Source organism: Pinus tabuliformis, chromosome 2_1, assembly GCF_031772625.1.
Source record: "Pinus tabuliformis cultivar Carrire ecotype Pingquan chromosome 2_1, CPIR1, whole genome shotgun sequence".
Lineage (NCBI taxonomy): Eukaryota > Viridiplantae > Streptophyta > Pinopsida > Pinales > Pinaceae > Pinus > Pinus tabuliformis.
The window spans coordinates 283,786,466-283,801,188 of NC_142299.1; the positions used below are offsets into that span (position 1 = coordinate 283,786,466).

A 14,723-nucleotide genomic window follows, 5' to 3' on the forward strand; every position below is an offset into this window, starting at 1 on the left:
GGTAGGCATTCCCATACTGAGATTGAAAACTTTAACTAACAATCTAACTACTGCTCTGATACAGGAATGATTTTGCAGTACATCACAATCATAGACACATGTAGACACAGTATGGACGCAACCATCTGTTTATGATTAGTCTACCAAGGTTAATTTTAGGGGCGAATAATAGCCCAAGGCGAAATTTAAGGCTTTTTATATTTTAATGGGGCGAATTTTTAATTAAAATAATAATTTTTTTTTTATATATAATTAGCCCATATTTTATTTAAAAATTAATTTATTTTTTTATTTTAGCCCAGGGCGGATAAACTAACCGAATCGGATTTGATCAAAATAGCCCCATTTTGATATTTGCGGAATCGTATTTGATCAAAATCGCCCCCATTTTGATTTACAGTTTGGGTTTTCTGGTCTGGGAGTGGTTTGTGAGGGTCGATTTGGTCATGGGATGAGGGTCGATTTGGTCATGGATGTTAGATTTATTTTGAAATGGAGGGCGGCTCCCTGTTTTGACGGATTCAGCCCGCTGTTTTGGTGTATATGGCTCCCTGGGTCCCTGTATAAAAATGGTTTTGAAATAAGTTTTTTCATCCTAGTTCACAAATCTAGCAGCAGCAGTTTCGATGGGATATTCTTGCATTTTCAGATTTCAATCAGCTTATTCTTCTCTGGTTTCGGGTTTCTTGGATTTGAACGGCTCATGATTTCTTTTCTCAGGGATTGCAATTGCTTTCCGGAAGATGGGGTATACCTGTTCATGGTACTTCTTTACCTTCCCTTAGACTTGAGTTTTGTTTGGTTCTTGTTCGTTGGGTGATGATAAAAAATGTAATATTCATTTGTATTTGTTGATTTTATACTCATGGAACTTGTTTCTTATTTGCAGCGGTTTATAATTCACCAAGTACTCGGTATAACCCACGCATTCGTGTACAAACCAGTGTAGACGAAATAACACGAATATCTCCGGTAGTCAGTCCATTTCCATCAGCCGGCCGGTGGGAGCGGTAAGTTTCTTTTGGTTTCTTTTATGTGATAGCTAGTTGATGTTCTGTTGATTGTTTATCGATGGTAGTCTAGTGGATTCAATCTCTCTAGTCAATGAGATGGTCTGATCAGATGTAAGTGATGATTTTAGAGTTGATGTAGGTTTGCTCTTTCAAACCAGCAGCACCCAGCTGGGATAGCCTTTCCTTAATGCTTCTTCTATGAAGTGCCAGGACACAGATATAGGGTTGGTTTCAGGGCATAGGAAGTGAAGATCTGAGATTGCATTACACGATCTAAAAGAGTGAAAGGCTTCCTAGTGGGCTCGGGTTCCTGGTATAGGTATAAGAAAGCCAGTAGAGCTAAATAGAGAATGGCTGGAACATAAGGTGGCGTGTTTGCTTGAACCACCTCCTATCTAGTAACATTTTCGTGTCATTGTACTCAGTTCTTTAGTGCTCTCGTTCTCCTTTTGGACCAGTTGTCCATTCTCCTCACTTGCAAAGCATGCATTCACATAAAATTCACCAATTTTAAAAATAAAAGGTTACCTGGCCTCTTCTGATGCCTCCAACATCAAATTTTGTCTTCCTTCCATGCTTTAGGAAGGTACTCCTTCTCTTTCTTCTATTCTTATGACAACTATGAATGATTGTCCCTCTTGAAAATCCTTATCATCTGCATCTATACACATAGCATCAGTATCATAATCACCAAGCTCTTTAGCCCCATATGGTATATATGTTAGTGTTACGAGCACTTCTAGCTAACCTCCCATGAGACTTTCATTTATTGTCTCATCGACATCCTCTTTGTGTAGCTCCCTCTACTGTTATGATGCTTTTTCCACCATATCTTCTATCAACAAATCCATATGTTGATTTGAACTCTTTATGCAGTCCATGAGACTCTCTTATAGTCTCTCTTCAACATCTTCCTCATCATCAAGGACTATTCCCTGCTCTGGTTCAACATAGTGAACTAATTCAACTTTAGGCTCAAGAGGTGCTTCATCTTCCTCCCTAGCTTTCTAGCTTTAGGGGGCTTCCTCTTAAAATCTTTTTTCTGACAAGTAATTTGGCCTTCTTCCTTAGGTCCCATCTCTACCTTTGGTATTCTCTTTCAAGCCTCATTTTGACTATGTTGAATCTCTCCTTCAACTCATAAATCTCCTTTTCAATTTCTTCTTTACTCATGCCATTTTCCTTGGCATGCTTCTCCCTTTTGTTATGGCCTCTCTTTGAATTATGTCCATCAGTAGCCATCTTCTTTCCTCCTTTCTTGTGAGCTTTCTCTTGCTCATTGTGAGCTACAAGCCCCTTTAACAATTCTTCTCCATCACTTGTTACCCAATATCTCACCCACTTCACCTCAACCTAGGCTTTTGGTATTCCTCTGGTTCCCTCCTCTGGAACCCACTTGAGCATGCTCTGGTCTTCTATGGATTCTACACTTTTCTCACCTTTTGAGAACTCCACTTGTTCTCTTCTCTTTGAGGGCCTCAGCTAGAAACCTTCTATGTTTTGTTTTGTAGCCTATTTGTCGTAAGTTTCTTGCCATACACTTTAAGAACTTTATTGGTCCTCTGTTACCACTCCTTCTACTATTACCACTGTAAGGATTAACTCCTTGTATACATTTAAAAAAAAATACAAACCAGTTACCTACTAGTTCCTTAACCTCTGAGGTCTCAATATCTCAGTTCTTCCTAGCTCTACACTTGGTTGGTACTTCTTTAATATGCTCCAATCATGTATTCCATTCTCAATCTCTTTCTCTCCTCACTTTTTTTCTTAGGTTCCTCTTGCCCAAAATTTTCTTGGTTTCTTTGTCTCAACTTTGATGTCTCTTCTTCACGAGCAATCTTATAAATCTTTTTGGTTCACTGCAGAAACCTCCTCAATCACTTGTCAATCCCCAAGAGCATCAATATTGCTCTAGTACCACTTAATGCATACCTTTTGGCTACTCTCATATTTCCATCATTCAACGTAGTCCATCTCATTCATTCACCTTCCCATTTTTGGCTCTTCCGGTCCCTTTTTCTAGCAGCCTTAACTGTGGAACCTTACGTTATGACCCACTAGTCAATTGCTCTATTCCTTTGACCTTTGACATAACAAACAATCTTGATTTTCCCAGATTTTCCACAAGTTCTTTCTCACAGTGACTATACTCACCCCTATCTTGCGTTCTAAACCTCCCTACTACCTTCAACACAAGCACCCTTAATAAATATCTTCGCATAACCCACTTAGTTGTTCTAGGTCACTAGACAGTTCTCAACCTCCTTAGTTGAAGATTTGTTCCCACTGTGCCTTGAAACCTCACAGAATCTGTGTGTAATAATTCTCCCAGGCCAAACTTGAAGTCAACACACACACCTGTCTCCTGGTATTTGAAAGCACTCAATCTCAATAATAAAGGTGCTTAGGCCTAACTTTACTCATATTACACTTGAGGTACTTGAAGCGGCAGCAACTCTCTTCTCAAGCGGTATGTGTTCTAGTTCTCAAGTGTAATATGAGTAAATTTAGAATGTACTGCCGTTTGACAATACTTGTAAGCACTTTGAAGCAAATGTGGCCTGAATGCTGTTTGAAACTGAAGATACTGATGACCTCAATGATGTGAAAAATTGGAGATACCGTATGGCCTCAATGGTGTTTGTAATCAAAATCTGGATTTAACACAGTGTCTGTATAGACTGTTGTATAGACTGTAGTCTAATTATGTATAGACTGTTGGTTTTAAGAGCATGCGATCATTGATCAAGCCATCATGACCCATGGCAGCTTTGAAGGGATAAAAGGAAGACGTGTTGAAGCCAATGCTGTCATTGGAGTTTGATTCTTGAATATCATGGAGATTAAGAAGAATTATGTTCCATGCTCAAGGTTAATTACATTAACGTTTTATGTGCTTACTCTACAAATGAATTTGAACAAGTTTTTCATGGAAACCTTTCGAAAAGAGAAAAAAGACCTTGCATTATAGTTTATTGGTGGATTCCTATATTTTCTTGGTTGTTGTTACATGTTGACTATTGGAAGATCTGTTTATATTACTGAGAATCTTTCACCTGAAAATGGAGCAGTAAAGGACATATTAACTGTTATACGCTTTTGATTTTTCTGCCTTTGAGAACCTTGTGAGTTGTATGTCATTGAAGGGTGACTTGGTTTGAATAGTTAGCTTTGGAGAGCAGTTAGAGGAAGAAATAACTCAAACCCAAACTCAACAATGGAATTTTTATCGATGTGTCCATTCCAATAGATTATTATTCTAAACCTGGATGATGTGGCAACAATAATTATATATTTTTTGGAATGTACCTCAGTGAATGATCACCTTTTGTAATATTTTAAGTGCCGCTACATAGAGATGTTATTTCTATGCTTAATTAATTGCATTGATGTGCCATAGAGCAATGCAATGCATCTGGATACTTGAAGTCTTGGAATTGCAGAGCAGCATTTGCTTGATTCCTTGGTAGCTGTTTGAAGATCCTATCCAAACTGATGTTTCTTTCAGAATTGTGGTTCTTTGTCATAGTAGTATAGTACGCTGTTCCTGAGATTACCTTTGGTTCTGTTCTGAGATCTGTAGAGAATTGTTGAGCAAGGGGGAGGATAGATTCATCTTAAAGCATCCCTCTACCCAACGTTAAGATTGATGGGAAGAATTATCCTATCTTCAAGTGAAGGGTGCTAAACATATAATTGAAGAATTGATTGTTAAGACTTGTGGAGGGTAAGAAGACAAATTGCACTGTTGCTAAAGAATTAGTAAAGCTATAAGACAAATTGCACTGTTATATAGAGTGTCTATACAACAGTCTATATATTACAACTAAGTACAATGAGTCTCTCTTTGTGGTTAATTGTACTATACCTTGGGTGCCAACATTCATAATTCTTGTTGCTGAACCAAGCTCTCCAGTTGCAGCAATAAGCTCGACACCTTTGTCTTATTGATTGCATTCTTTGAACAATGTTACTCAAGCCAATCCTTAAACCTTGGATTGGTCAACCGATCTCTAAAGAACATGGCATCATGATGTTGTTCATCCCCTCTTCTACAATTTCTCTCTTATAGATGCATTTTTGATTGTTCAAGGCCTCCTCCTTAATGACATTTGAGGGATAATTTTGCCTCCTTCCTTGTCTTAACATAAACTTGGTTTTGTTATCCATCTTTCACATGGCTGCTAGGATCCATGGTCACTTCTGAAAATTGCTTGCAAGGTTATCTTGGCTTCATTATGCATTGTTTTTTCCTTTTGGAAACTCATCCTTCCTTGAGGATTGTCTAGCATCTACTACCTCAATTTGGATTTCTTGGATCAATTTAGTGCTCTCGTTCTCTTTTTGGACCAGTTGTCCATTCTCCTCACATGCAAAGCATGCATTCACATAAAATTCACCAATTTTAAAAATAAAAGGTTACCTGGCCTCTTCTGATGCCTCCAACATCAAATTTTGTCTTCCTTCCATGCTTTAGGAAGGTACTCCTTCTCTTTCTTTTATTCTTATGACAACTATGAATGATTGTCCCTCTTGAAAATCCTTATCATCTGCATCTATACACATAGCATCAGTATCATAATCACCAAGCTCTTTAGCCCCATATGGTATATATGTTACAAGCACTTCTAGCTAACCTCCCATGAGACTTTCATTTATTGTCTCATCGACATCCTCTTTGTGTAGCTCCCTCTATTGTTATGATGCTTTTTCCACCATATCTTCTATCAACAAATCCATATGTTGATTTGAACTCTTTATGCAGTCCATGAGACTCTGATAGTCTCTCTTCAACATCTTCCTCATCATCAAGGACTATTCCCTGCTCTGGTTCAAAATAGTGAACTAATTCAACTTTAGGCTCAACAGGTGCTTCATCTTCCTCCCTAGCTTTCTAGCTTTAGGGGTCTTCCTCTTAAAATCTTTTTTCTGACAAGTAATTTGGCCTTCTTCCTTAGGTCCCATCTCTACCTTTGGTATTCTCTTTCAAGCCTCATTTTGACTATGTTGAATCTCTCCTTCAACTCATAAATCTCCTTTTCAATTTCTTCTTTACTCATGCCATTTTCCTTGGCATGCTTCTCCCTTTTGTTATGGCATCCATGAGAACTGGTTAGTAGTGGGTAGTTCTTAACCAAAAGGTTCCCAAAAGGGCGACTTCGGGACTGATTACAGAGAAAGGAGAATCAGTACCTGGATGGCCCCTCTTACGTGGAGCCGATTCACTGACCAAGCTTCCTACTCCACAGTCTACATCAAAACAAACATCTGTAGTTGAATGGGCACTACAGTTGCCAAATAGGCTTACACAGGCAACTGGAGAGCTTCATTTGAAAGGACAGATTATGCAGAAGGTTTGCAACTATGAACATGAAGCTCGGTCTTCAAATGAGGTAGCACCAATTGAAGCATGCTCTAAAGAAGAAGGGCTTCCTTGCAGTCAGCAGAATGATTCTGATCGAGAAGAAAATTGTTTGGCAAGGAGATTAGAGTTCCTTTGTCAAAGTAAAACCTGCAGGCATTTTACATATCAGGAGTTGCAATCTGCTATTTCTGGTTTTTCAACAGGTTTCATTTGTAGTTTTCCTAATGGAGTTTTTCATTTCTGTGCTTCTGTTTTGAATGGGAAATTTCCCTTGAAATGTATATTAACCTTGTGAACTCAATTCAATTATGTAACATCCTTATTCTTGCAGGGAATTTTATAGGAAGAGGAGGCTGCAGTAAGGTGTACAGAGGATTTCTTCCTGATGGACAATCGGTGGCAGTGAAAATCTTGAATTCATCATCCAAAACAGAGCAAGAGCTTCTTTCTGAAGTTGAGATTCTTACTCTATTGAAGCACAACCATGTCATTACACTTATCGGTTACTGTGCAGAAGGCCTTAACCGCCTTCTGGTGTATAATTTTGTATCCAGAGGAAACCTTGAAGAGAATCTCCATGGTATATACTCAATAGTATTGCATTTTAAGAATCATGAAATCGTGTAGAAATATCAAGCAGTAGTACGTTTTAAGCATCATAGTGTTATGTATTGTATGGCAGGGTCTTTCATTTTCTCTTTTCTGAGATTTGATTATAGTCCTAGCTATTGACTATGTATATATTTTTCAGGAGGAGAGGAAAAGCCAATACTTCCTTGGAAAGTGCGATTAAAAGTGGCTGTAGGAGTTGCTGAAGCATTAGATTACTTGCATAATGGCTTTTCTCAATCTGTCATTCATGGAGATGTAAAGTCTTCCAATATCTTGCTTTCTGAAGAGTTTGAACCACAGGTATAAATATTTTTACTGCAAGAAGAATCAAGACTAAATTGCACAATTCAGTATTTGAAGAGATCTTAGTGATCTAGACTTGTAAACTGAAACTTGGAATTCTGCACTAATGAAAAATTTCAACAGAATTAATGTGCGTGTTATTATAATAGTTGTCAGATTTTGGGCTAGCAAGGTGGGCACCAACATCTTCATATATCACTTGCAGCGATGTTTTAGGAACATTTGGGTATGTAAGAATCTTCCCAGTTTCGATTGGCCATTTTCAAATTAAAGCTATCCAATTTGTAAATTCACTAATTGTGATTGTAGTTTGATAGGTATCTTGCTCCAGAATACTTTGTTTATGGAAAGGTTAATGAGAATACGGATGTGTATGCATTTGGTGTGGTCCTTCTTGAGCTAATAACTGGAAGGAAGCCAATTGATACAGCAAGTCCCAAGGGTCAAGAAAGCCTGATTATGTGGGTAAGTCCTGGTTTTTACAGTTGACTCTCTTCTTCATGTTTATTTATATTGATTATCCTTATTAGGGGCTCATGTTTAACCTTCTTTAAATGTTGAAACCAGGCAAGAGCACTCTTACAGGATGGGAATATGGAAAGTCTTGCTGACAAATGTTTGCAAAATGTTTATGATACAAATGAAATGCATAGAATGATGCTTGCTGCTACGCTTTGTCTAAGGGAAACATCTCATTACCGTCCTTGCATGAGCCGAGTAATTTATCTTCCTCTATTCATTTCTATATGCTTCAGGGGCTTGTTTTTACTACCTCGTGTGTTTTTTGAGGGTATTCTTTACCTGCAAAAATTACTTTAGGGTGCAATTTCTCTTACATTTTCTTTTAGCTATAAAACACTCTATGTTAACCACATCTTTTCATCTCTGCTTACTCTTTAATACCAAGATATGATTAATGGCAGATTTTAAAACTACTACAAGGAGAAGATGAGAGGACTGACTGGGCGTGGTGCCAGAATACAATGATCAAGGATATGGATACTTCAGATGAGGATGACATTGTAGAAAATCAGGGGGGGCATGATATACAAACCCATCTCACCCTTGCCATGCTTGGGGTGGATGATGATACGGTATCACTTAGTAGCACAGATCATAGTGTGGGCATTTTGCCAACAAACAATTCTTTGGAAGATTACGGACTGCGCCGATGTAGCAATTCATCAAGCTTTTAATTCAAGATTAAAAGAAGTGAGTTTTGTTGCCAGCAATACATTTGTTTATGGTTGCTTTATAAGTTTCCCATGGCCACAGTGGTTTCATATTCTTATATGTCCAGGAATGTGACGTATTATGCTAGACCTCAAAGAATAGCTAAGGATTGTATGAAAACTAGGGGATTGAACAATAACATTGACTTCGTTAAAGCATTCCTTGAAGTTAGAAGCAAGCTCATGGGCGGAAAGGAAGATCAAGATGTCAGTACTCCATTATCTTGGCTGTAGATCTGAGCAATGTTTGACTAGTTGGCATCTTTTGTTCGCATGCTGATTTTTTCAGTGTCGTGTCCACATTTCTACTTTTTACTGTCAATCTCATGTAAATAGTGAAAATGGATCTACGGTGTTCATTACACTTCTCTGGGTAGACAAGTACCAAGAAGAGTAACTTTTTGGTAATGCTACTATATTTTCAATTCAGAAGTGGTGGAGAGAACCGTAGAAAGAACTACCCACTACTAACCAGTTCTCATGGATGCCAGGTTGATTGATCAAATGGATCAAATGTGCTGAAGCTTGAGATCCTTCTTTGATGTGCCATAAGGGCCATGCCTGATGCGTTTTTGGTCTAACAAAAGGACCAAGGGTTCAAATAGTTAATGGTTAGCATTCACCAACTATTAAAACAGAGTAGCCATGTCTAATTTTCAAATTTCATTTATAACACTAGCAATTTTAATTGCATAATATCAGGAATGAACAGATGCAGGGTTTTCAAGATTCAGGTTGAATATCACAGAAGACAATGCAAAGGTGTACCGGTGAATACTATGGTATTAATGAGAATCAAAAGTTAAAAGCTACACAGTAGAATGCATTTATTCATCTTCAAGGATATCACAGCACACACCACACTGCATTTTCACTTTTCATCCATAGAAATGTTTCCATCGATGGAAGGATTTATGGTTAACAATAGCAATAACTAAAGACCTTGTCACCATACTAATGTGCATATTCATCACTTATTGTAAAGGACTGAACCTAATTCCTTTTTATTTAATTACCAAGCCATAATCATGACAATATCCACAAAATTCAATAAGAATGGTTTAGGTTGTGTAAAATTCCACCACTATATGTTCGTGGGTCATATTCCTTCCATGGTACCATTTTGCTACATAATAACATGAAGAGACAGGTACCATTCTGCTGACTTAACAACATACTAATCTCATCACTAAAAGAATAATAATTGTAAGAATCTAACAGATTTTGCAAATATATGAGCTCAACTTATAATTATATAGTATTTATATTTTGGCAATTTTTTATTGCCATGAAACGCTGCTTCTCGAGTTCAGGTAATTGCAAAGTTGTTCTATAACATTACACCTTAAAAAATTCAGCCTTCAAATCCAAAACATTAAAACTATCCTACATCTCTAACTTCAAAATTTTTAATCCCTACACCTTTTGTAGGGAAAAAAGAAAAGGCAAGAAATACAATATGAAACCCAAAATTTGTTCAAGAAAATAAAGCTACTATCAATAAAAAAAATAAAGCATATGGCATGGTCTGTTGAATCATCTGAGGTGCTCAATTATCCTCAGTAGCTTTGGAAGTCTCAGATGCCTGTAATTCACCATCATTTTCCAGCTTTTGGACCTTATTTGATCGTTCATCTTTGGCAGATCCATCATCCTCTTCAAACCGTCTGTGTTTCTTCTCTATGCTGGTACCATTCCCCTTTGTAAAGGGCTTTCAACTGTTAGATGAGTGCCTGCCTCCTCTACCACGGCCACCTCTGAAATCAAGGGTGAATGGTCCCAAGTAAGTAAGTTATTTTAAAATCAAGTCATCATCAGGGAAAACTCTAAAACTCCTACCATTGAAACCCAATATAGAGACAGTTTTTAGGAAAATATTTTGATGGACAGCATTGTGGCATGTCATAAATAAGCATCCACATGGACTTGTTCTAGGGTAGTTTAAAATAACTTATTGTTTCTTTTGAATAAATCTTCTTGTAATACTAGAGAGGCCACTCAGTTTTGGTGATATTTTCAGTGCTTTGTTTAGTTATGTGAATTCGTTAGATGCAAAACAAGTATTGGTTAATTTCATGAAAACCAATCTGCAGAATTGGAAATGTAAGCATATGTGCATGAATGTAGTAGAGAAAGGGGTACTGTTCTAATTGAAGTGAGAGTGAAAGAGACCTTTTGAAAATTTTATTGTTTCAAGCAGTTGGAACGGTATCAGTAGGAATCATTATGCAGAAATTAAACAGAATAAATGGGAATCAAGGCGAATCAAGCATTGTATTGCATATCAAATCTAATAAAGTACCAATGATTCTACAGCTCTGGTTAAGTACTCAATAGTGCTTCCAAGGTTGCAGAACTTCAATCTACAGTCATAGATATTGAATGGGTGTTTGCAGTTATATTGTTCCTCTGCCAAGAACTCTGCTCTTTTGGACCTAAATTCCCCTCAAATAAAAATGTTCTGTTTAATTGGAACTTATTTACATCCTAACATGCAGGTCGATTTCTCCAAGAGAATGTACCTGGGCAACAAATGATATCCAAGTTGAAATCTTAACAATGGAATTAACTAATTATTTTCAATCGATTTCCTTCATTGTTGCTAGTTGATTTTTCCTGGGATTATCGACATCTCATTTATTGGGTTCACCTCACCCTGATTTGAACTTCTTTCATTTGAATCAACTTCATCTCTGGTTAGAACATTTTTTGATTGATTTCATTTTCCAACAAATGTGGTATTTAAGTTACTTTCTTCTTGCAAGTCGATTTTACCGTTATTAGTACACTGCTAGTAGATTTGTTTGACATGATCATTTTCTTCAATTTCAGGGTCGACTAGCTTAATGATAGTGTCCTTTTGCTTCAGCTCATGTTCATTCATCAGTTCTCAATTGATTCTCTCTGTGTTCAAAATGGATTCAAGTAGCTTAGGAATTACATCGATTTCCATGTTCATTCATCAGTTCTCAACTGATTCTCTCTGTGTTCAATGGATTCAAGTAGCTTGGAAATCGCATCAATTTCCTTTTATATTGTATTAAAATGTACAGGAATGTCATAGTGGAATTGCTTTCCACAACAATACTTCTTTGTAACTATGGACTTTATCTCAACTCAACTGGATTTCATTTCTAACAAGAGATTTCCTTAATAAATTCCTCTTGACAAATTTTTCTGTTATAAAACTTTGCAAAAGCATACCCTTGGTATAGCTCACTACACAAGAAAATTCATTTTTGAAGCATAATTCTTATACTTGCAACTTTCATTTCTCTGTATAGACTTTCTAGAAAATAAATTGCGTGTAAAGAGTCTATATTCCACTCTTGGATTCATTTTGTTGGAGAGTTATGTGAAGGACTAACGAACCTAGTAGTCACAGGACGAAACAAACCCTGAGGCAGTAAAAATTTGTACATGGGTCCACATTTGCTCCCGTTATGGTCCTTACAGAGAGTGCATTGAAGGTAGGTATGTTGCAGTTGGTAGAATATGACGAATGTGCTCCCTTCATGTTCTCTAAGACGACAACTTACAATTATTTGACAATTTCCTCATCCAAATGATTTTGAATGAGTAATTTCATCTAAATTTAACTGATTTTCAAACTGGGATTTACTCTTCTTAATTTAACTGATTTTCAAACTGAGATTTAGTCAGTGTTATTGAGGAGTGAAATAGAAACTGATTTTCTCTTGCAGAGAATAACAAGGATTGGTGTGAGCTTATACTCTGCCTTATAGACCTTCAAATACAAATAAGCTCTTGTATCCCTATTTCAATCACATAATTTAAATGAATATAATGTCATTTTATTAGAAAAATGCAATGAGTATGAAATAGATCATCAGAATGGCCACTGTAGCCCAGGCTGGTGAGAACTTGAGTATTTTATATCTAACTAAACACATGCACATGAAAAGAAACATCACCTGACACAGACATGAACAAGATAGAATCTAGATATTAGAATTTTGGGGAAAAACAATTGCGCCTTAACAGAGAGCTTCTTATCCTACACCACACATTTCACTCTTTCAAGGTGGAGTTACAAACTAAACATGCAATGACTGAGCTGCATGGTCACCAAAGTTGTAACACACCCAAAAAAACAATGCTTCATATCGGCTTCTCAATTATGTGTGTTTAACATTAGTGATATAGTCTCTTCTGAACTTTTATTTCAAGTAGAAATTTGATTAAATTTTAGAAGTGCAAGAAATCACAGAAAACCCTCCGGCAGTAAATTGATAGGAGAAATCTTCAAAAAAACCTGGAAGCTGTCCTGTTCATATTGTCCTGGACTTTTCAGCCAAGTTAATATGTCTGTAAAGAATACTTTGTTTATCACCAGATGAAAATAAATTAGAAGCAAAACATCAGGTTGGTGACAAATCCAAAACAAGTTGCAAGACTGTAACCCAATCTGCAAAACATCAAAAAACTGATTGTCCCAGAGTGGGATGCACTATGGGAAGCTGTGTTGTCCCATCTTTTACTAGTGTCAGCTTCATAGCACCTGCTTCCATTTCCAGCAGCTCTGTCTTTAAGAGAGCATCGGCCTCTATCTTGATAGTGTTGTCATCAAGAGATTTGTAGCTGATTTCCATTTTTAATCTTTATGGCAGTTGTTTATAGTCCTGTAGGACTGAAAGTATGGATGTTGCAAAGCTTCATTAGCTGTTATTCTTTTGTTTCCATCCACTTGTAACATTTGTTTCAGCAAATCCACACCTTCTAGACACCCAACATTTTTAACAAATCTTGTGAGGGATGGGAAAGGCTTTCCCGGATTTGGAAATATGATATCCAACTGCTCCTTTACAGATTGCCCACGAAATAGCGGCTCACCGATGAACAATTCTGCCGACATGTTATTTGTTGCTTTTTTCTAGACTAGCTCTCACAAAGCATTTGAGTTGTTCCTGTTCTTGGTTGGTTTTTTTATAATTTTATAGACAAGTTCCATGTCGTGGAAATGTGAAAAAAGATAGTGATATTGCCACCATGTGGCTCTTATCATATATGGTTTTATACTTCTTCAAAAAATTCTCTAAGAGTTCACAATGCTAAAATTCAGTAGGACTTTACAAAGTTTTATTATTTAGTGAAAGACTTGCCAAGTTCTTACAAGATTTTATAATTGAGTAAAATATTCGCCATGCCTGGTGAGAGATTCGCCAGAAAATTATATATACATATTATATTATTGATAAAATCGCCTTCCATTTTTCCTATATACCATGGAGATTCGCCCAATTATTATATTTATAAATTTGGGGGGGGTTCTTAAAATTTTCCCTGTAGTCTACTATATAATGAATACAAAACTCCTCGCAGCCTGGATGGTGGAAACTAGATCTAGGGTCTTCATTTCTACTTCCCGAATTGGTACGATTCTATCCATGCGAATAAATGAGTTGATGTCGAACATGGTAGAAACCACTTGATTACCAGTCAATGATGTAAACCGTTAACAAGTGTGAGAGAGACCACCAGTGATGTCAATGGTTCTCAAAGTACCCAGTACAATCCATGAGATGTGAATGAATGTGTTGATGTCGAACATGTCACGGAATCCTTCGATCGAAAGTCAATGATGTAAACTGTCGTCAAAGGCGAGAAACCTGCCATTGATGCATGCAGACTTCAAGGTACTGACGATTTCTAAGTTATCTCTCTAGATAATGTGTTGATGTCGATAGAAAGCGACCCGTTGCAGGCAATCCCACAACACGAAATCATAGTTCAAGTTGAAGAAATGTTGCTGTAAGGACTGACTCAGGGATGGTCAAAATGGATGACAAGTATTTTGCATATGAATGGTTTATTTGCAGAGACCTCTTGAACACATAACGACACGACAGATGGCTTGGCGACGATTGACCTAAAGTTAATACCCAGAAACGGTTGAAGACTTTCAAAGTGGTTTAATCAACTTTAAGACAAAGGATTTCCCAACCCAGGTAAATGAAAAGTGTCGTGTTCAAGAGTGGTAATAAGGTTTTTTCTGTGACAAAGGATAACAAATAGGCTCATTCTTCTCTCTTTTCCCCCACCATTTCTGGCAAGTACCTCTTTATTTTTTACAAGCTTGAGGAGGATAACATATGCTTGATTATAAGCTCATCCTTCGGATGAGTCCAACTTAGTTTAGATTCGAACCCTAAGAAGGAGTGGTCCGTTCCTGTT

General features: G+C 37.1%; 1 protein-coding gene across 1 annotated transcript; it reads left to right on the forward strand.

Moving 5' to 3' along the window:
• The first annotated feature begins 5,917 nt into the window (after positions 1–5,917).
• Positions 5,918–8,771, forward strand: LOC149199881 (protein kinase STUNTED-like). Its single transcript, XM_089400754.1, has 7 exons — positions 5,918–6,584; positions 6,713–6,961; positions 7,133–7,293; positions 7,446–7,522; positions 7,614–7,761; positions 7,864–8,013; positions 8,220–8,771. Exons 1-7 carry the CDS (start codon positions 6,362–6,364, stop codon positions 8,490–8,492), a joined length of 1,281 nt encoding a protein of 426 aa, XP_089256880.1. The 5' UTR covers positions 5,918–6,361; the 3' UTR covers positions 8,493–8,771.
• The last annotated feature ends 5,952 nt before the right edge of the window (positions 8,772–14,723 follow it).